At 47.1% G+C, this 22800-nt stretch overlaps 2 protein-coding genes and 1 long non-coding RNA gene across 10 annotated transcripts in view; 1 reads left to right on the top strand and 2 right to left on the bottom strand.

The window, feature by feature from the left end:
* Positions 1-726: 726 nt before the first annotated feature.
* Positions 727-4334, bottom strand: Orm1 (orosomucoid 1). The gene is made up of 6 exons (NM_008768.2): positions 4176-4334; positions 3679-3821; positions 3399-3469; positions 2743-2850; positions 2505-2608; positions 727-920 (listed from the first exon to the last, which is right to left on the bottom strand). Exons 1-6 carry the CDS (start codon positions 4290-4292, stop codon positions 840-842), a joined length of 624 nt encoding a protein of 207 aa, NP_032794.1. The 5' UTR covers positions 4293-4334; the 3' UTR covers positions 727-839.
* Gm52743 lies at positions 4283-22800 on the top strand. The gene is made up of 3 exons (XR_003955430.1): positions 4283-4546; positions 17364-17681; positions 20959-22800. It is a non-coding gene; the product is annotated as a predicted gene, 52743 (long non-coding RNA).
* The window catches only part of Col27a1 (collagen, type XXVII, alpha 1), a 120983-nt gene continuing 112081 nt past the window's right edge, over positions 13899-22800 (bottom strand). For 5 of the 8 annotated variants that reach the window (XM_030253629.1, XM_030253633.1, XM_030253630.1 and 2 more), the window contains 6 exons: positions 22740-22766; positions 20995-21060; positions 20187-20358; positions 18983-19092; positions 17390-17608; positions 14925-15728 (listed from right to left, as the gene is read on the bottom strand). In XM_030253629.1, the coding sequence (XP_030109489.1) occupies positions 15582-15728; positions 17390-17608; positions 18983-19092; positions 20187-20358; positions 20995-21060; positions 22740-22766 (741 nt within the window). In that variant the 3' untranslated portion in view covers positions 14925-15581. Of the gene's footprint in view, positions 15729-17389; positions 17609-18982; positions 19093-20186; positions 20359-20994; positions 21061-22739; positions 22767-22800 lie in introns of all 8 variants that reach the window. The other 3 variants (XR_390328.3, XM_006538035.4, NM_025685.3) reach the window with 2 other exon arrangements.

The following is a 22800-nucleotide window of genomic DNA, read 5'->3' as shown; positions in this document are numbered from 1 at the left end:
GGGGGATCCCAGCCCGAGGAATGGTGCTGCCTACAGTCAGGGTGGCGGCTCTCTCTGGAAATGTCCTCATAGACACACATGGAGTACATCCCCTAGGGGAGTGCCAATCCAGTCAAGTGTAAAGATGATCTCAGACACTGTCTTTGCCACCGAGTGGACTGTGCCTCAGGAACTCCAGTCACAATTGTGCAATTGATGTCAGCTGGCGTCTAGGGAAGCAGTGTCATCTCACAGTGTCCCACATGGGCACCCTGAGGAGTCTTCCTGGGAACATCCAGTCCCTCTAGACGAGGTCTATCTACTGTACTGCATAGCCTTGGCCTTTTATACAGTGGCTGTGTTAGCATCGACATGAACCCTCTTTCCTCCTTAGTTACTTTTTTTCCAGTGATTAGAGTGGCACTTCTGAAGTGAAGACACCTGTGACAAGAACTGTTCACCTATGTTCCCCTCCCCCACTCACTGCTACTTGGGTCTCCTGCCTTGTCTTCCCCAACTGTGCCCTAAATTGTTTGGGGATACAAGCAAGAGCATTGTGTTCGGTCACTTCCTTCAAGCCTGGCTCAGATGCCCCTTCCTGGAAGCACTCTCAGATTTTCTGGGCAGGGCTTCTTGGACTTAGCTAAGGCTCCATTCAGGCCTCTCCAGGTAGGGAGGGAGAGAGGGAGGGTGAGATGGAAGGAGGGAGGGAGGGAGGAAGTAAGGGAAAAGAAGGGAGCAAAGAAATGATATTGACTATGTCAGCAAACCTTTATTGTGGCAGAGACAGAATCAAAGTGCACAGGAGGGGTGGGGTTTGGTGAGCCTGTGGACAGCCCTCGGAGTTCAGAGAGCTGAGTTCATGCCTGGCCTTCCTCAGGATCTTTCTTGGTCTCCTTCCCCAACTCAAGCTGCTTCTTCTCCTGCTGACCGCACCTATCCTGGAAGATATCAGGGAGGAGAGCAGAGTGAGTACCCCAGGGGTGGTGGCAGAAGCCTGGGATGCTGAATACTGAGGCAGGAGGATTGCTATGAGTTTCAGGGTAGCCTGGAATGGAAAGTTAGATGCAAAAACAAAACCAAATTGAACAGGACAGAAGAAAAAAACCTGGCAAGTTAGGTAAGCCTGAGGGGCAGCTTGAAGTTCATCCAGCCTTAACCAGAGCCCAGGAGAGAATGGTAGAAGAGGACATAGCCCACAGGTGTCCTCTGGCATCCACACATGTCTTATAGCATGCTTGTGTACCCACACAGTCACACATGCACACACACTCACACATGAACTCACATGCATACACATGCACACACATACACTCACACTCACACAAATGCACACACTCATGCACACACTCACTCAAATGCACACACATATCCACGTACGCACGCACGCGTGTGCGCGCGCACGCGCACACACACACACACACTAGCAATGTATACACATATTTTAATGTGGGTGTGGGGTGTAAACACTGTTGTTGGCCACAGTGGCATGGTAGTGTCAACTAGCTCTGTCAACCAGCTCTGTCTTAGATCTACCATGGCTCCCTGCAGTGGCAGAACAGTGGTTCTCAGCCTTCCTAATAATGTGAAACTTTAACACAGTTTCTTGTGTTGGGGTGACCCCCAACAGGGTTTTCATTGCTACTTCATAACTGTGATTAAGCTACTGTTATAAATCTTAAGTATATGACCTGCAGGACATCTGACATACAGGTTGAGACCCATCCTAGAGAACCACTAGTCTAGGGTAAGTTGTTCCTCATCTCTGAGATCCGGTTTATTCACCCCATTGAGTGTGAGCAGCTCCCCCAAATGGCAGGCATTTTCCGATACTTCTGTCCACAGGTGAAGGGTGATTCTACTGGCCCCACTGCTTGTGGGGGGTAAGGAACTCAGGGTGTGAAATAGCTCAATGGCAGTGTCTGTATGTAGGCACCTCCCCCGGGGAATCCTGTGGCTGGTGATACCAGGAAAGGCTCAGGTGACCAGGGAATGAAGTTACAAAAGTATTGCGTATCTCAAACTACATGCAAGCTGATTGGTTGATTCCATGGCTTTGCCTGGGTGAAAGCCAAAGCTGATGTGGCCTCTCCCTCAGCACAAGGTTAGACTGAACATCAAGAGGTTTCGGCATGGGTCATCCCTGCCTATCAAAGCCATCAGACTTGCTGGAGTTGAGGTGTCATGGAAGTCGTAAATCATAACTCCTGCTTGGATAGGTAGTGAATATGAAGGGCAGAGAGAAACTTGGCACCCTGGCACCGGATATTCCCACAGTCCCCACTCCTGGTCTTTCCCTTATTCTCTAAAAGCTTTCCAGGACCTCCTACTTAACCTCACCCAACTCAGGCTCACTGCCCATCTAGGATTTCTGTGATCTCAGCTGTCACAGTAGGCAGGAGAGTTCTTAACAAGATACCTGCCTCGCTGAGCTGCCTTAACCAGAAGCTTGCCCTCTCTGAGCCTCTAGGGTCACTGACACTGGGAGCACTGCTGGGGTGGTATCGTACAGCCTCCTCATTTACCTTTTTCCAGTCGACAAATATGATTTCTGATTCATCCATGCCCACGTGTGTGACAGCCTTCTGGAATACTTCCCGCAGCTCCGGGGTGATATCTGGCCTTTTGGCTGCAATGGAGAAGGGAGTATGGTTTATTGGGTATCAGTCTAGCAGAAGGGAGGCCAGGTAGGGGTGGGGATGTTGGTGGGTGACCAAGAGTAAGGCCCAGTGCAATTGTGGACCTCAGCTCTGAGGTGCTTACCATAGAGGGACAGTCCCCGTTTCTTCTCATCCTTGAGGTCAAAGGCAAGCATGAAGGCCCCATGTTTCCTCAGCACTATAAGGTGGGCAAAGGTTTCTACTCCTCCTTCTGCAGGAGGAAGGTCTTTGTGAGTCACTAGAATGATGCTGTAGTCTTATCCCCAAGGGAAGGAAGCACATAGCTATGGGCAAGTGCCTGGGGCTGCCATGTTTTCAGACTCTGCTGAATGCAAGCCTCACTTCTCATTCTTCGTAGTTATGGGATGGCTGGGGCCTTGGAAAGGGCCCTTGGTGGTGTGGTGGTGGGGCATAGTTTACACTTCCTCTTAAACATTAAAACTTCTGCTCAGGGACAATTAAAACATAAGAGTGTCTGATCTGGCTCACTAGCATTGGATTGCCCTCCTACATGCTGTCGCTGGTGACATGGGTGTGTGGCTGAAGTCACTGGCTTCCCAACCCATGGGTTTCCCCTCTGAGCTCACAAAAGATCATAAGAATGGCCAAAGCAAGTCTGGCCTGGGAGCTGGACTTTGGGTTGAAATCTGCTTCCACTTACAAGCCTCAGAGAGTGACTTCACAGAAAAACTGCCCTGTTCTGCTGCCCCATCAGACCCTGGCAATACCCTCTCAGAAAGCAGTGTTTCACACCCTCACCATACTTGGAGAAGGTCCCATTTTCTCTCTGGAATCCTAGATGGGTGGAGTTATAGACACACTGGTCACCTCTAAAGAGAAAAGAAAGTGGACAACTGAGGAAGAGGTGATCTGACCAGGCCAGGGTAGGGAAGGGGCAAGAGGCAAGTAGACAAGACAGCTGTCCCCATTCCTGAAGGTGGGTGGGGATGCCAGGCAGAGCCAGTTTGTTCAGGTCTCTAGGCATCCAGGAGTGTAGTTAAGGACTGGGGTGGGTGGACTGGCTGTTTCAAGTACTCACATTGTTTGAGACTCCCGAAGCTCTATTGTGTCGTTTATCAAGTTGGTGGTAAGGTAAAAAAATTCACTCTGCATTGTTTGAATTGCCTGCCTGTACTCGAGTTTTCTGAAAGCTGCACCCATGAAAAACCATTTGTCAGAGAGCTGGGGAGAAGCAGGCAAACAGATGAGCAGGGCTTGTAATATGTACCTTGTTAGCAAGTCTTGATTAGTGGCAGGCAAGCAATGACTTCTGAACCATACATGGGTAAACTGAAGCTCCAGACCAGAATCCCATGGGCAACTCAAAAATCAGCCATCCTACTGCTCTGTCCCTTGCTGAGAGACCTCAGAGTGATGCTTCGGAGTTTGGAGGCAGGGAGATGCCACCAGGTCTCCAGGAGAGGCAAGGGCATTACCAGGAGCACAGAGATGAGCACAGACATCAGGGAAGGGAAAGCCCAGAGGAAAGAGTAGCCTCCTACAGTGAACAGGTCCAGGCCCGGGGCAGGCACTTACCCAGCTCAGGGTCTCATTGGTGATAGGTTCGCCTATGGTGAAGTTGGCATGTTCTGGGTTCTGAGCTTCCAACATCGGCAGAAGGCTCAATATGATAAGAACCGTGTGCAGCGCCATGCTGAGGGCACTCAGAGCCACCAGGCCTGGGAAAAGATCATTGGTGTTTGGATGGTGCAGCAACATTTATGACACGATGTGGGGAGGGCATGGGACTGAAGCCAGGGACAGTAGAGCTGTGGCACAATCTCACCAGCACTTGGGAAATGTCTTGCGCAAAATGTTCCCTCAAGCCAGCTTTATGCAGCTCCCTCAACCTACTGGTCCTGACACAGGCTCCTGCCGTACACCAGAGTGGCTGATTCATGGTCAAGGTATGTACATCGCTAGCCTGATGATACTTAGGTCCCAGACAGTGGTCCCACCCCTCTTTTATCCCATGGAGCTGCCTAGCAGGAGTGAAACCTACACATACATCAACCTCCCAAGTGTGCTATGAAGGAGCCCCAAGTCAGGGTTCATAGTGAACTTAGAAGACACTTAGGGGCTCAAGTTCAGGGCCAAGAACACAGATGGATTAGTTTCCAAAGGAGTGTGATGTTCCTGGGGACTTCTTCCCAGCCCTGAAGGCAGCCAAGTGCCCAGCAAAGGGGTGAATCTGAGATAAACATCTAGTTCAGCAAAGCTCCCAGTATCTACAGCAGGAAAGGATCTGCCTAGGACAGTGTGTGCCCAATCCAGGGTCTGTGCCCATCATCCAGAAAATATCTGGTTCTCATTCCTGCCTGATCTTTGTCTACATAATGAACACTCTCGAAAAGTATTGCAGGGACAGGCCTGGTGACTCCTGCTGAGGCACAGAGACGAGCTTGAGATTACAGTGAGCTGCTTCAAAACATCAATACAGCAAACATGTTAGAACACGCTCACAGTTTCATGATCTATTTCCTGTGTCCTCCACAAGTTCTCATGTTTCAGTGTAGTCAGGGTTATGTTTTAATGATACATAACTTGTCATTCACTTACTGTGTTCTAATTTCATTACAACCCCTCTTTAACCTGTGGCATTTCTATTGTGTGTTTCCTTTTCTGATATGTGTCAGAGCAACATATTGCCTTTAAAAATTAGTCTACCAACAGAAAGGAAAACAAAACAACACATGAGTCACCTCCAGTATCATGTGTGTAAATGTTTCTAATGGCATTATTCAAAGTAGCCACAAACTCCAAGCTCTTAAGTGCCTATTACCAGAAAAATGAGAAATGGGTTGTGACATTTCATGCAAAGATGGTGTTGCTTAGCAACAGAGAGAAATGAACAACTGATAGATTTGACCATACAAATGCAGCTCGACAACATTATTGCCAGCAGATCGCCCAGAGGTGGGGTTGTATGAGCCTGTTTACTGGGCGTTCTAGAGGCTCCAGACTAATTGTAATGATATTAATCAAGTCATTGACAGTGATCACCTAGGGCAAAAGGAAGGGGCCACAGATGGTCCTGAGAGCCCCCTGCCGTGGAGTGGGCTGTACAGGGCCTAGGAGAACTTGCTGAGCTGGAGACCCAAAACATATGTGTTTTGTTGTATCTATACAGTCTTAAGAAAGTTTAATCTCTTCTCAGAGCAGAAAAAGCATAACCATGAGGAGTCCAAAAGCACCAATGATATGTTCTGTCCCAAGTTAGCAGTGCGCCAGATATCATAATCTCTCTGTTTGTGCCTCTCTCTGTCTCTGTTCTCTCTCTTATACACACACACACACACACACACACACACACACACACACACACACACACACCTGTACTGGTACACACTGGCAGCTTTGTTAGACAACATTTACGTTCGTTCATCTATGGAAGGCTGGTTCTGATAGCAAAGTGTGTAGTCTAATCTCTCAGTACTGCCACAGGGGAGTGATTTGCCTGTGGTCAACATGTGACTTCCAAAGTGGCTTCAGGGCGTGAAGGAGGTTTGAGAGAGCCTAGAGGTAAGACAGGGCAAGTGGATTAGACTCTGATTCCTCCTGCTTTGCATAAACACAATGGACTGTTTCAGGAAGGGCTCTTGCTTCAGGTAATGACAAAAGTCCATGTTCTTACAAAGTAGGCTGTGGAAATTTTCCAGAGTTGAGACCAGGAATTTATGCAACATGCTGAGAACCGGCTTGACTGTGGCTGTCACACTCTCAGGCTGAGGACACACAAAGTAGATTCCTGACACTGACAACCGAAACCTGAGCACTAGCCTTGGAAATAGTTTCTAGTTGTACAAAACTTAAGGACAAGATATGATGCATGATATTAACACTCCAAATGCATACTTTAATTTTTTGTTTGTTTTCATTCATTCATTCATTCATTCACCTTACATCCTGACCCTGTGGATCATCTTCTCCCTCCTCTCCTCCCAACCCCCTTGCTTTCTCTTCAGAAAGAGGAGACCTCTGACAGATACCAACCTGGCCTGGCATATCCAATTGCAGTGGGAGTAGGTCATGTTCTTTTATTGAGGTTAGACTAGGCAGCCCAGTTGAGGGAAAGGGATCCAAAGGCAGGCAAGAGAGTCAGAATCAGCCCCTGCTCCTAGTGCTAGAGGCCCTGAATGGTCAGCTCCTGTAACCAGTCAAGATTCCCAATGGAGGGATGGGGACACCAACTCAACCATAAAACCTTCCACCCATGATTTTTTTTCTGCCTACAAAATGTCTGTGGATAAAGAGGGAGCCAAAATTAGGGGAATGGCCAACGGATGACTGGCCCAACTTGAGACCCATGCCAGGAGAGAAAGCCCACCCTGGCACTGTTAAGGATATTCACCTATACTTGCAGACAGGTATAGCATGTAGTTTTTAGCTACCCCACATATGATCCTGGGAAGGCTGCACTATCAGCCATCTGCTCAGGGTCTCTTTGGATCCTTGGATGAAAGACACACAGGAATTAGCTTGTCTTTAACATGCTTTACTGGCTCAGTGGCTGGGCACTTCTAAGCCTCCCAAGGCTAGCGTATCCTTACCTCCAGTACTCCTGGCTAAACACCTTCCAAATCTACCTTTAACTGCTTGATTACCTTCTGTGATGCCCATTGGTCTTTGCTGCCCAAGACACTTCTGAGCTGCCCTTTCATGGGTCGCTTTCCCTTCTGTCTATGTTTTAGATGATCTTCCCTGAAGCTCTGAGTCTGTTCCATCTCTCTCCCCCGCAAGTACAACGACCTCCTCTCTCCCTGCGTCTTAGCCTGAGCAATTCTAAGGGTCCCACCCTGTCTCCCTTTTCCCATCCATTAGCCGCTGGCATTTTTATTGATCCATCGAAAGCCAGTTGGGGACAAGGACCTTCAGCGTCAGTACATGCAGATTCCCTATAAAAGCGTCAGAATCCCTCCTCTACAGGCACAAGCCTAGCACAACTGTCATCTGAGAGGCTTCACCCAGCAGCTGATGGAAACAGATACAGAGACTCACAAACATTAGGCAGAGCTCTGGGAATCTTTTAGAAGAGGGGAGGAAAGATTGAAGGAGCCAGAGAGGCCAAGGACACCACAAGGAAACCTGCAGAATCAACTCACCTGGGCCCACTGGGGCTCCTAGAGACTGCACCGCCAACCGGAGAGCATGCAGGGGGCTGACCTAGGCACCCTACACATATGTAACAGGTGTGCAGTTTGGTTTTCATGTGGGACAACCAAACATATACTTTATAATACCAGCTTTATTTACACACTTTTGCTTCAGAACATTAAGATCTCTAGAACGCTGATCCACGGGTCTCCACTGGTTCAAGAGCAGGAATCCAATGGGTAGCCTGCATGGGCAAGAGTGACTTTGAGGAAAATACTGTTTCTTTCCTCAGAAAGGGTGTGTGGTTCTTGCTGTCATCGTGGTCACTTAGGCTGCCCCTTGGGGTCTGACCACCCATGTGATTTCTCCAAGGACACCTAGCACCTTGCATCTGCCCTCCAGGGACTCTTAAGCACCTTAGAAACTGAAAGTCTTGTCCTTCCTGTGTCTCCATCTGTCCCTGGCACAGTGGTTAAAGTCTGCAAGATTTTATCGAAAGGACCCAGATGTAGCTGTCTCTTGTGAGACTATGCCGGGGCCTAGCAAACACAGAAGTGGATGCTCACAGTCAGCTAATGGATGGATCACAGGGCTCCCAATGGAGGAGCTAGAGAAAGTACCCAAGGAGCTAAAGGGATCTGCAACCCTATAGGTGGAACAACATTATGAACTAACCAGTACCCCGGAGCTCTTGACTCTAGCTGCATATGTATCAAAAGATGGCCTAGTCGGCCATCACTGGAAAGAGAGGCCCATTGGACACGCAAACTTTATATGCCCCAGTACAGGGGAACGCCAGGGCCAAAAAGGGGGAGTGGGTGGGTAGGGGAGTGGGGGTGGGTGGGTATGGGGGACTTTTGGTATAGCATTGGAAATGTAAATGAGCTAAATACCTAATAAAAATGGAAAAAAAAAGGAGAGAGGGGGGAAAGGTCCCTGTGTGACCTTAGGCAATATACTTAACTTCTCTGTGCTTTATATCTCCATTTGTTATCACCACACTGACTGGGTTGTGAAGGAGATTCCATCAGTTCCTAACTGTAATATGTTTGTCCACTGACGGAGCAACCTTCACCATCAGCTCAATGGCACACTCAGATGAATAGGGGTAACAAAAAGAAAGAAGAGAAAGCCAGACCTGGCTTTGTCAATCACACTTCAAAGTCCACTTTTGAAGGCACTAAAATGCAAAAATATGCTGATCAAGAAAGTAAGATAGTTCTCCATTATATGGATGAAGAAACAACTGTTACAGAGAGGTTAATTGTGCTAGAGAAAGACAGGAGTGGAATGCAAGTGACATTACAGCTAAGATGTGAGGACCATTCTCAACCTCCTGCAGTGGCAGCAATGAGGAGAACTGCTGGTTCTAATTAGAACATATGGGTCAAGGCTGAGAAAACACCCCAAAGACTCCTGGGACAAGTCCAGACCCTCTTTGGAGATCTTGGCAACTTCCACATGACTGACCTCTGCGGACTCTAATCCCCTTGTCTGGAAGCTCATCACAGTATGCACACGTCTCTCAAGTCACACACCTGAGATGAAAGCATAACACATTTTTTACTGGTGCAAGGGGTGTGGCCGGTGAGCGGGAACCACCTCCTGCACTGTGAACGTGTATGGTACTATTCTTGGCTTGAACCATATGTGGCTGGCCTCTATAGATTGTATAATGAAGCCTGGACATGGTGGCACACATCTGTAATCCCAGCAGTGGAGGGCTGTCGCTGGGCAGACTCCTGGTGCTCAATGGCCACCCAGCTAGCTAACTTGACAAGCTCCTGACCAAATGAGAGACCTTGTCTTAAGAAATATGATTTTATTGCTCTAAGAAAAAAATATCTGAGGTTTGCCTCTAGCCTACACAGACACACAGACAGACAGACAGACAGACATACACACACACACACACACATAGGCACACATACATACACACATGTGCAACAGCAATAGACTACTATTCTGCTCTATTACTGTGGACAGATAGCTCTCCCTGAGGTTGGCAGGCAACATAGAGCATTGTTTTTTTTATGGAAAAGTGAGACCCCTCCCAAGATCCTGCCCTAGACAAAAAGCTAAACCTAGAACTTCCAGTGTCTTCCTGTCTGTCTGTCTGTCTGTCTGCCCTCCTCCTTTCACAGGCTGCTGGGCATGGTGGAGTGAACTGGCCTTGGATGATATTGCAGCATGGTGGACAGATCAAATGCAGCCAGAAGTGACCTTTTCCTGGAAGTCCAGCCTACAGGGGAATCCATCCTGGTGACTTCCTAACACCTAGGTTGTGCAACGGAAGATTGAGAAATGTAGGAATCCTGGCTTAGAGAAAAATCTACAACCTGCCTCTTCTGGGAAAAAAAAAAAAAACTGGCCAGGTCACAGACCCATGGATCAGAAGCAGCCCTTCCTGCTGGCTCTCATCCACAAAGCCACAGAGATGCTACTGACACCATCAGGGTTCTGATCCCCAAGCCAACCTCTGTTCTGTACTCCTGGCTCTGCTGTCTGACACCTGCTCAGCTTGGCTCCAGGCTCCCATTGCAGCTTGGATCCATTACCCCCCCCCCGCCCCCAGTCTCTATTCTTAGCAAAGCAGCCACGTCTGTTGTGTGTGCCCAAGCTTCCCTGTTGCTACTCTGTCATCTGAAGGGAATTCCTGGCTCTTCTCAACATACAGATGAGCAAGGCTTGTTTCTCTCCCTGCAGGCTTGGACTCAGAGCCATGCTGATGTCTGTATACCTATGTCAGTAGTTGGTGTCCATATTGCTCAGCACACAGAAGCATCTCAAATCAGTAACGTGAGACTTTCTCCCACACCTTTCCTAGGCAGGTGTTATGAATTCTCTCATGTGTAGATGTTACTCACAATAGCAGAAGCGGGGCACAGGCACATTTATCATCCCACAAACTGATAACTGGAGATCTGTCCACCATAACTACTTCAGGCTGACATTCCTCTGTTTCCCTTGCTTAGTTAAGAAATCACAAAGGGAGACAACCCTGGAATTAGAAAACCTAGGAAAGAAATCAGGAGTCATAGATGCAAGCATCACCAACAAAATACAAGAGATAGAAGGGAGAATCTCAGGTGCAGAAGATTCCATAGAAAACATTGACACAACAGTCAAAGAAAACACAAAAAGCAAAAAGCTCCTAGCCCAAAACATCCGGGAAATCTAGGACACAATGAGAAAACCAAACCTAAGGATAATAGGTATAGAAGAGAGTGACGATCCCCAACTTAAAGGGCCAGTAAATATCTTCAACAAAATTATAGAAGAAAACGTCCTTAACCTAAAAAAGAGATGCCCATAAACATACAAGAAGCCTACAGAACTCCAAATAGGTTGGACGAGAAAAGAAATTTCTCCCATCACATTATATTCAAAACACCACTAAACAAAGAAAGAATATTAAAAGCAGTAAGGGAATAAGGTCAAGTAACATATAAAGGCAGACCTACAGAATTACACCTGACTTCTCACCAGAGACTATGAAAGCCAGAAGATCCTGGGCAGATGTCATACAGACCCTAAGAGAACACAAATGCCAGCCCAGGCTACTATACCCAGCAAAACTCTCAATTACTATAGATGGAGAAAACAAGATATTCCATGACAAAACCAAATCTACACAATATCTTTCCACAAATCCAGCCCTACAAAGAATAATAGATGGAAAACACCAACACAAGGAGGGAAACTACACCCTAGAAAAAGCAAGAAAGTAATCTTTCAACAAACCTACACAAACATAACTCCACCTCTAACAACAAAAATAACAGGAAGTAACAATCACTTTTCATTAATAACTCTTAATATGAAAATATTACCAACATATCCTAGTCAATTGAAATTCAAAATATGAGGAATTAGAAATTTGTTGGCTGTCATCCCATGGTCTCTCTAATTTGGTAATGGGAGAAATTGGTCCAATATTGTACAGTCCATATGCACTGTCTGCTTGTTTGTACATGACAGGGTCTTGCCGTGTGCCACATAATGGTCTTGAAATCATGCTTCTCCTATCTCAGCCTCTCTATTAGTAGGATTGTTTATTTGATGTTTTTACACTATACTATGGTTTTTAGAACAGTTTACATATTTCAAAATTATTTATACAGCCAAAAGAAACGTAGACAATTAATTTGGGAGGTGGCTTGTGAGAACAACAAAGAGTGAGACTGAATGTTTTGCTTAATATTTATAATTATTGTATCAATTTTGAAGAAGAGGACCTTATAAGTTACTCTTTTTCTGAGATGAGTGCTTTTCAAAATCATCACAGCCAATGAACCAGAATCTTAGGTGAGGACCTAATGTCTGTGCTACCCTCCAAGCAGAACCATTGTTCATTGAAACCATTGTTCATTGATGAATGACTTCATGAATAGACCATCTTAAAACACACACCATTTCTTAAATGAATGTAACCTGTTCCCTGTGGGCTGAGAATGATGACAATCACTCAAGTCAAATAGCTTTGACCATAGCAGGAAATCTGTATCCAAATAATCGAGCCTACAATTCATTCCTTGGCGCAGCAGAACTGTCAACTCTTAGCTTAGCTACTATGGAGGTAAAATCCTTTGGTGATGTGAGGGACATTGAAATACAGCCTTATTACAATGAACTCCAATGTCTAAAAATTGTTCTTATTTTGGGTTTGTACCACAGTAAGAGCCAAGATTTTAAAGCTCTACTAAAAACAAAACAAACAAACAAACAAAGAAACACAAAAATTTATCTATTTATGTTCATTTAATAACATGCCCACCATTTTTATGATTGGCATAAAAATATATATATTGTGTTGAATATAATAAAAATAGTTCAATTTTTAAAAATATCTTTTAATTATAAAATAACATTACCTGTCATATTCTGTGGATCTCTGATGCCTTTGAAGACCATCTATCTATATATAGCAGAACTGAATTGTCAAATATTGATTATTTTTAGCTAGTTACTATTTGAATAACTTTGAAAACACTTTATTGTAATTAGCTAAATTAGAATCTAATATGGCCATGACTATCAACTTGTATTAATTAATCATACTAAACAGTTTGTAATAGCAGCTATCAAAAGGACTGGGTCTAAGTCTTGTGTTCTTAAATGAGTTGCACAGACACAATGCCCATCTAAGAGTAACAAAATTAATTTTGAATTTTATATCAGTATACAAAGATTTATACCCATGAAAACTTTTTTTAGATTATTCATTTACTATATGTGAGTACACTGAAGCTGTCTTCAGACATACCAGAAGAGGGCATCAGAACCCATTACAGATGGTTGTGAGCCACCATGTGGCTGCTGGGATTTGAACTCAGGACCTCTGGAAGAGCAATCTGTGCTCTTAACCGCTGAGCTATCTCTCCAGCCCCACCAATGAAAACATTAAACCTGTATCAATATCCAAAATTCTGTACCAGTGTAAGAAATATATAACTTCAATTCTGTGTCAAAATGTAAAACAGTAACAACAACAACCAAAACACAAGTGTGTACCACAATGTCTGACTTTTTATGTGGGTCTGGGACTTGAACTCTGGTCTTCACACTTGGACAGCAAAGTCTTTACTAACTGAGTCATCTTCCCAGCCCTGGTATGTGGAGCTTTAAAACCAGGCCCTGTGGCGAGAACGTCCCCTTCCTTCTTGCCCAAACAATAGTTCACTTGGTGCTGCTGTACCCAGGACCACATTTCTGTAGTAGATCCCAAGTAAATTGCACCCTGTATAGCTACTTCTTTTCTTTGCTCTCATGGCACCTGTAGTAACTAAACATTCTGGGGAGGGTTGACCCAGAACAATGAGATGTAACAGTATCGCTGTCAAAATGAATTTAGAAACAATGTATGGTTCAACACCAAGTGCAAACCCCTGAGCCCCATCCCCTGAGTTTGGAGTGTAGCTGGAAGAGGAGGGACCATGACAGGACTGCTCCAGGCTTAGGGGCTTGGATAGAGAATGCCTCTTCCTACACTGTGACGCCCCACTTTCAGACCTCTGGGCAGACAGCACTTCTATTGTCCTGAGCTTTAAGCTCCAAGCCCCAGTGAGGATCTCTGCTTCAGCAGGACACCCTCCACCCATCTTCTCACCTTCTGCAGAAACTGCCTTTGAGCACCGTGAAGAAGCATCAAACCACAGACTCGTCTTTCCATTGCTCAGTTTTAAATATTTATTTAAAGTCCAGAAGGGAATGGGAAAAACAGAACCCTCTGGGGGTTTGAACACACTGACATTTAGACAGAAACGAAAGAACAACAGCAAATGCACATCAAGTGACAAGAAGACAGAGTGAGACACAGGAGGGGGCACGGGGAACAGACAACAAAAAGCACAACTAGGCTTGCGGGACAGGCCGGGACACACAAGCAGTATGCAGGTGGGTGGGAGTGAGGTATTAAATAACTAAAATGGAATCCAATTCCCCCACAAGACACAACTTTAGAAACACACAAATATAGACTATCACATCCATCTTTCTTCTAAAAAAATAATTCTATAATTAAAATAACTTCAAAATCCAATTGGAGTCCTGACTTGTTTAGGTGGCATGGGCAGACAGATGGGGATCTTGTAATTGTTCCTTCCTCCCCCACCCAAATTGGCACCTATGGGAAAGAACACGGGGTTTCTACACAGCTGTGCAATGTTGTAAAAGCAGTAAGGTTTGGCTGCACTCGAAAGGTTGGGCTCCCGGGAGGGAAGACCTTGGGACAGTCACCTGGCTTCAGGGATGGCTCTGGACTTAGTCCACCTCCAAGATCATCGCTAACCAAGGATCTTCCTCAAAACCAAGAAGTCTTTTCCCAGGGCAGGTTTTCTAAAGGGAACCAAGTCCCTCCAGAAGCAAGGAGGACCACATCAAAATGCCCCCTCAAAAGACGTACGCTTCAAAGCCCAGAATTAGCAGAAATCTCTCTACTTCTGGTTTCTAGGAGGATTTTTTTGTTTTGTTTTGTTTTTTCTTTTTCTTTTTTTTTCTTTTCTTTCTTTTCTTTTTTCCTTTTGTTCCTTTTCAACGGATTACACGGGTGGGCTATGCTAGTAACATTTTTAACTCCTCATTTGGAGGAGAGAAAGAGAAGTGGGCCAGGCCCCATTCAGAAAGTTTCTTTAAAGCCTGTGGCAACAGAAAATAGTAGCACCTTCAGAATCTTAAATAAGTTTCTTTTTCTCCTTAAAAAAATCACATACATTACAAGAGACAATTGTGAGCACCAGCGATTTCACAGTGGGAGGTAGCACACAGCACCCCAGCCCAGGGGTCAGCACCCTAGTCTAGGGGCCAGCATCCCAGCCTGGGGGACCTGCCTCTCCACACCCCCAGCTTCTCTTGCTCTTCCTCACCTCTCCCAAGTGAAAAAAATAGTAACACACCTTCTCTTTGTTTAAATAATATATATAGATTTCTTTCCTTTTCCTCCTCTTTTTTTTTCCATGTCTCCTTTCTAATATTGCACATCGAAAGCTCCCTAGCGGGAACCAGCTGGCAACATGCCCCCTTTCCTTGAGGTGGCATCAATGGGGAGGGGGTCTTTGGGCAGCTGGGGAGCAGGGATGTCTACAGAGCTGGGCAACAGGCCATGGGCTGGAGTGGGCTGCAAACCCAGCTTGCTTTTGACTGGCTCTTTGGTTGGTTCTTGGGGCTGAGCTGGGATGGGTGGTTCTCCGGGACAGCCTCAGACCTGTTACTCCTTCTCAACTCCGGCTGAGCAGATAACAACTAGGACCTGCACCAGGATCCTAAGGCAAGGGCCTGCATCTCCTGGGACCAGCTGTCCCCATCTCTTCCCTTTCCCCACAAGGCTTAGATGAGCCTAGAGGTCAGAGGTCAGAGGAAGCACGCAGGTCCAACTTCCAGGCGGTACTGCTTCCCTGATGAGACAGGCGGGAGATTGTCCACACTGACGATGGGCAGCTGCTGGGGGTCCTGGGTCCGGAAGGTGAACAGTGTCTGATGCCAGCGGCCATCATGGACCTGTAAGGAGGCAGAAGATGACAGTGAATGTGATTCTTGACATTTCCAAATGCATCTCCCATCTTTCACTTTCAGGGGCAATGATTTGCAGTTGACACATCTGGCTTGGCTGCTTCCAATTTTTAAAAAATTGTTTTTTGAATATTTTAGATTTTGATTTTTTTTAGTTATGTATGTAGTATGTCTGAGTGTAGGTTTGAGCATGTAAGTGCAGGTGACCTTGAAGACCAGAAGATGATATCAGATCCCCTGGACCTGGAGTTCAAATGATCATGAGCTGTCCAACATGGGTGCTGAGAACTGAACTCAGGTTGTGTGCCTCTATCTATCTATCTATCTATCTATCTATCTATCTATCTATCTATCTATCTATATCTATCTATCTATCTATCCATCATCATTCTCTATCTATCTATCTATCTATCTATCTATCTATCTATCTATCTATCTATCTAATCTATCTATCATCTATCTATCTATCTATCTATCTATCTATCTATCTATCTATCTATCTCTATCCATCATCCATCTCTCTCTATCTATCTATCTATCTATCTATCTATCTATCTATCTATCTATCTATCTATATCTATCCATCATCCATCTCTCTATCTATCTATCTATCTATCTATATCTATCCATCATCCATCTCTATCTATCTATCTATCTATCTATCTATCTATCTATCTATCTATCTATCTCTCCATCTTTATCTATCTATCTATCTATCTATCTATCTATCTATCTATCTCTCCATCTCTATCTATCTATCTATCTATCTATCTATCTATCTATCTATCTATCTATCTATCTTTGAGACAGGATGTTATATAGCCCCACCTTTCCTCTAACTCCTGTTGCTCCTGCCTCTACCTTCCCCACCCACCCTCCAATCAAGTTCAGGGATCATAAGTGTAAACTATCACACTGATCTCAATTTTTAAATTTTTTTTGTCTTTTATTCTTGTTAAGTAATATTGTTTAAAATTCACTGTGTTTTAACGTTAGGGACACATTCCTTGTTATTTCCCATTCTACAGGTAGAATCTTCAGATCCAAGGATAGCCAGTCTTCTTGAATACATACTGGCTCCACATTTACACAGAGCTGTTTTTGAACATCCTTTTCTTGGGAGTTTCACGTGGGAAGCAAGTTTTCCCACACCCTGAATGACACTGTTTAACACCAATTTACTTTATGAAAGTAGTTTTACCTTTTATAACTGTCTCCCCCAACCCTTAAGATATTTGAAAATGAGCAAAAATATCAAAAGAAAGCACGCCGATTGGTGGAGGGAAGAGAATGGACACCCTTTTGAGGAAGCCTTTGCAAATAACAATGTTTCTATTAACCTAAAGGACTTTTAACAGCACAGACTTCCCCTTAGAAGGTTCCCAGAGAGGTTAATCTAGGGAGTGCTTGCCTGGGTTCACTTAGCAACACACATGTGCACGCATACATGCACATACATATGCACAGGGGCATGCACACCGAGAATGCCTAGAGAAGGGAGTAAAGTCAAGGTTACTGAATAAATCATTCTAATAAGATTCCATGATGATAAAATTGTATACAATATGGTATAAAATTATGACATGCTCATAAACAAGTTTCTTCTACTGACCCTGAATCCAGGGGAAATGCGGGGCTCCAACAGTTACCTTGCAGCCATCCATAGACACCTCTGGCCTGAACTGACCCCCAGCTTCGAAGACCTGTCCGTTCCAGGCACGGAAGCGCACAGCCTGTCTGGCAGAGGAGCGTCCCGGTCCCTCCTGCCACACCGTCATGTTCAGACAGTGGATTGTGATATGCTGTGTCCCCTCAGAGCTCAGCAGGTGCAAGAAATTCATCTGGACCCGACTCACAGCAAACTCGGCCTGTGGGGAAGATGCAGGTGGGAAGCGGCCCCCAGCAACCCTGAGATGCCCCACCGTCCTAGAGGGCACCGGGGTAAGTAAGCCCTTTCCCAAACAGGTTTCCAGTGTCATCTGCCCACTCGAAAGGCAGGAAAACTGAGTTCTCCATGAGCTGGTCCTGTAGCCTAGTGGCTGTTCAATCCCAGAACCAGAAGTTCGAGGATCTTGCTGCAGTTTGCCTTGCTCCCCCAGGTGGGTTGGACCACAGGTTCAGCCAGGTCCAGAGGAAGGCAAGGATGTAGCCCAAGCTGAGTGTGGTGGAAGTGCAAGGAGCCATAGAACTCGGTCTATAAAGGGCTCAAGAGTTATCAGAGATGTGGTGTGGGACTGCTGGGAGGCGGGGCTTAGTAGGTGGTTAGTTCATTGAAGGTGTGCCCCTCAAAAGGATATTAGGATCCAGCCCTTTTGAGTCTTGTTTTTTCTTCCCTTGCCTGACAGTAGTCCTCAGCACAGAGCCCAGGGCAAAAGAGCCAACCAGTCAGTAGGAGACAAAAGAAACCTTCTTTCCTCCTGGTTGTGACTCTGCTATTTTGTTACAGTAACACAAAGCTAACTGAAGTAGTCATTGTTCCTGATGGAGGTGGCAAAGTCCTGCCAATCCAGACTTATATCTCTGCCTAACAGGCTTGCCACGTGGTCCTGAAACCTACAAGTCACCAAGAAATGGAGCCCACAAAAGTTACTGTGTCCCTACTGGGCTGTGAGCTCCAGCTGCAGGGTCACTGGCAAGTCTGACCTCCCCCCACCCCCATGGTTCAGGGTCAGGCTAGGTCATGGTCAGGGTCAGCAGCTGGCTGAGCAGCTGGATGAGGAGTGGATGGAGCTTTGTCTCAGCCATCACCTGTGGAGTCTATGGATACAATGGTCCGGAGCTCCCTAGCTTTCCTGTAGCCAGAGCAGTGTCGTCATGTGGCACCCCACCCCCAAGCCCCATGGACACCTTGTAGGAACAGACAGGAATGACCATGGCTCTCTTTGCTGCTGCCAGCCTGCTTTATTGTTGAGTCACCTGACTTCACCCCCAAAACGCTTAGCTCAGGGACAGACATGGTGTTCAGACACTGAACAGGAGTTAATGAGCACGCGTGCAAGAGTGACGCGGGTTGCAGATAAACAATCTTCTGAGTTTATGCCAACAATTCACGGTTCGCCGGGACTACTCTGCTTTTCAATCCGAGACAGACTATTCCCAGAGAAGCTAGGTTCTTCAGCCCTGGGCAGCGTGAAAGTGTTTGTTAATCACACATAAAGTTCTGCATGTCTCCCACATTCTGAGTAAACCAAGTCTCAGGAGGTGGGTTTCCTGAGCCTGTGGCAGTGGGGCGCAGGTGGTACCTTGGAGGCCGTGATGGGCTTCAGGCACGTCTGCCCACCCTGTGTAAAGTTGCAGGAGACTTCAATGGTGTCAGAGGAGCAGCCGAGGTTGGGGTCCACCCAGTAGGTACCTGTAGCAGAGCAGGACAGAGCTGTGTGTATCAGGAAGGAGCCTGGAGGGGGTTCCGTAGGACCTGTACTGGTGACTCAACAGGGCTGCAATGGGGTGGGCAGTTAAGGGCAGAACAGGTAGACACAGGGTATCTCAAGGCACAGGCAGGGAAGGATGCCTTCAGGCTAGAGCTGATGCGTGGGAGAGTCCCATGCCCAGGCAACACTCCCTGTGCTACCACTGGGATGCAGCCACTCTACAGAGCAGACAACTGTGGGCTCTCAGCTTCTCCAGAGTCTTCAAGGCTCAGGCTTCCCTGAAGGACCTGCCCAGAGAGCTAGGGCCACGGGGCACACTCTCGCCTCCTGACATCTGCAACTGTGCACATGTCTGGCTTCTCTGCTGGGGTTTATGGAAGCTAAGAGCTCAGCAATGGAGGAAGGGATGCCCCAACATCTACTTGTAAGCCCCGTGCACAGCAGGGAGGGATCAGGTGACACTGTGGCTCCCCCCACTCCATCCCCACACAGATGAGAAGTCAGGTGAGGTCAGGTGAGAATCTTTGCTGAAGAGGGCTCCTGGGATTCTGCTAGCCCTTGAAAGGTGGTGTGTTTTGTTTTGTTTTGTTTTGTTTTGTTTGATCTTATTCTCTGAATGGACCCAGCTTATGGCCTATCATCCTCTCTACAATATCCTCAAAGCTTGAACCATAGGCCTGGCAGACTGTGAAGCTTAGAGGCTGTCTGCTGAGCCAATAAATGATGCTGTGTGTCTATTTCTATGAGGACAGAAACTTGGCTGAGATGTGCCAAGGACCCAGAACTTTATGGACCCGAGCTCTTCTTCTTCTTCTTCTTCTTCTTCTTTTTTTCTTTTTTTCTTTTTTCTTTTTGGTTCTTCGAGACAGGGTTTCTCTGTATATCCCTGGCTGTCCTGGAACTCACTTTGTAGACCAGGCTGGCCTCGAACTCAGAAATCTGCCTGCCTCTGCCTCCCGAGTGCTGGGATTAAAGGCATGTGCCACCACGCCCGGCTTGGACCTGAGCTCTTCTTGACACTGTGCTACCCCAACACAGACAGGAAGCCCCTCCTCAGCCTCACAGACACCCTTACCATCCGCCATCCTCTGCTCACAGTCCATGAGGTCCCGGCAGACCCGGGCTGGGTTCTCCTTGGTGCCCAAGGGTGTCTTAATGCTCTGGATGAGGTTGCTGAGGTAGTGTAAGGTTTTGAAGATCTCCCCTCCCTGGTCTAGCGCCAGCTGGTCCGGATAGCTGTACCCCTGCTATGGAGAAACAGGGCCATTGGCCCGTTAAGTGCTTGGGCCTTGCCCAAGGTCCCAGATACATTGCTTTAAAAATCTTCACTGTCTGGTGACCACGGCCAGCTTAGACTGGCAACTCTGCCTTATAACAAATAAGGGGAGGGAGAGTCAGGGACATAATGTAACAGGGACAGGGGCTGATTTCTTGCCCCTGGCCTATGAAACCCAGCATAGGTAGGAGGGTTGGAGGTCTGAACTAGGGGAGTGATCTCCCCATCATGAGAAGGATACAAGGAGGCAAAGTGGGCTCTGATACTGGGTGGAGTAAGGAACACCCAAGACCCATCTCAGCTTGAGATGAGGCTGTGGAGCAAAGCTGACCACAGGCCAGGTCTCAGCAGCGCCCCGGGGCTCACTTGCTTCTGTGCAATCGCTGGGTAACCATGGGAACATTCTGTGAGCTATGGACCAGATGAGCATCCCCTCCTGACTCAGGCCAGCACACACTAGACTCAGAGTCCTGATGTCAGATGGAGATTATCACTAAGAGAAGGACTCTGAGGCTCTTGGTGCCAGCCACGGGCACAGCATCGACCTCTTTGACCTTTCTCTTTCTCCTAGGACCAGAGGTCATGTGAGAAGAGATCCTACCAGTACCTCCGATCTGACGGCTCCTTGAGCATCCATCCATGTCTGGAAAGCTGCTCCAAGGTCATCTTGCTGCTGTGTAAGAAAAGACAAGGCGTGTGTCCTGTACCCGTCCCAAGAGAAGCCAGATTCTGAAAGTAGGAGCCAGGGCCCGAGCACCCACCCCACTCAGCCCCACCCCACCTCCTGTGACAGGGTCTTGACCAAGGCGCACATCCCGTACTGAGCTCCTTCCCCCTTTGCAGAGTCAATGTTGAATATGTCGCTCCCTCCCACTAAGTCCCTCACTAGCTCCCAGGGTCCTCTCGTAAGGCATTCAAATGCTTCAGCATGGTTAGAAACCCTGTTTGCGTGCTGTGGTCTTCATCCTTGTCTCCCTCCATACAAGTTCTAGCACCAGGCACACACAGTTCTTCTAAGTCCCTAAAAGCTGTGCTTTGCCTAGCCCCAGGACCTTTCCACATCTTCCACCCTGACTGGGGGGGGGGGTGGTGCGGGGGAGGGTAAGAGTCTTTCCTGTCTCCAACACAGTATCTGGTTTTCTCAACTTGGGGTGATCATGCTCCCCAGAGGACACTGCGCCCCACCAGCTGGTGCATTTTTGATGGCTATGACTAGGGGAAGAAATACTTCTGCATCTCAAGGTTGGAAGTAAGGAATGCTGCTAATCTAGCTCAGACATGTAGCACAGCAAGGCTAGGCAGTGGTTAGCAGGGCTTTGTACCGGTTCTGTGATGGAAGGCTTCTGTGGATGTTTTTGCCTCTAGGCCGGTGAGGCACCTCCTCTATATCCCACAGACCCAATGGCTCCACTGTATTGCTCTTGGGATTTTGGTACCCAGATGGGTGGAGCACATGACAAGGGGTCTGGAACAGGGCTGTTGGCAATGGGGTGGGGGGGCTCCCAACTCTGCATCTTCCCACTAAGGGGCCTGACTGAGGGTTCTCTGGTCTGGAAAATAAGCTCTATAATAATAAAGCATTCTCCCAGAGCCACTAAACCATTTCTAATAGTGTCTGGCATATAATGAGCAGAGGGCACATTTCAGCTATGGATTATATAGCGCACGGGCCCTCCTTTTCTATATCCTGGAAGAAAAAGGACTTTACCTGGCTCTTCTTTCCCTGCCTGCCTTTCTGATGAAGAGACCAGGTATATGCTTTGTAAATACAGACAGCAGAGAGGGGGAGGGGGAGGGAGAGGCTGAGATAGAACGCAGACTCTGAGTGTCTAGTAGCCCAGGGCTCCTTTTCCATCCAGCTTTTTTTATTACCACACCCCAGGGATGCTGTTGGGGTCTGACCAGTGCTCACTGGAGTAGGAACAACATGGGGCCTAGATGGTTTCCAGGCTCAAAAGGCTGAGCTCTGATGGGGCTGCTGTGCCCACCAGAAAGTAAAAGAGTCCAACTACACCTCAATGCTTGACCCTCTGGACCCTGGGTCTGGGGAGGAGCGAGCCTGTCATTAACGTGTGTGTGTGTGTGTGTGTGTGTGTGTGTGTGTGTGTGTGTGTGTGTGTATGTAGGCAGAGACAGACCCTGGGGGCTGGAGCTAGAGCAGCCAACTGCTTCACAGTTGGGAACATGGATGGGACTCTTGCTCAGGGCTCCTTCTGTAGCTCAAGGCCCGTGGCTCCTGTTCAAAGGACATCCTAGAGGTCCAGCCACTGTGGCCAGAGAAGGCTCAGCTGCTTCTCCCTTACCCACCCCGCAGCCTCATCTCAGGGGGTCAAAAACACTGGTGCAACTTACAAACTGGATGGGATGCCAAGGAGGGCCCTGGAAAAGAAGGCAGAGGATCAGTATTTGGTAG

Source organism: Mus musculus, chromosome 4 (assembly GCF_000001635.26).
Source record: "Mus musculus strain C57BL/6J chromosome 4, GRCm38.p6 C57BL/6J".
Taxonomy (NCBI): Eukaryota; Metazoa; Chordata; class Mammalia; order Rodentia; family Muridae; genus Mus; species Mus musculus.
This window is presented reverse-complemented; position numbering and strand designations above follow the sequence as displayed.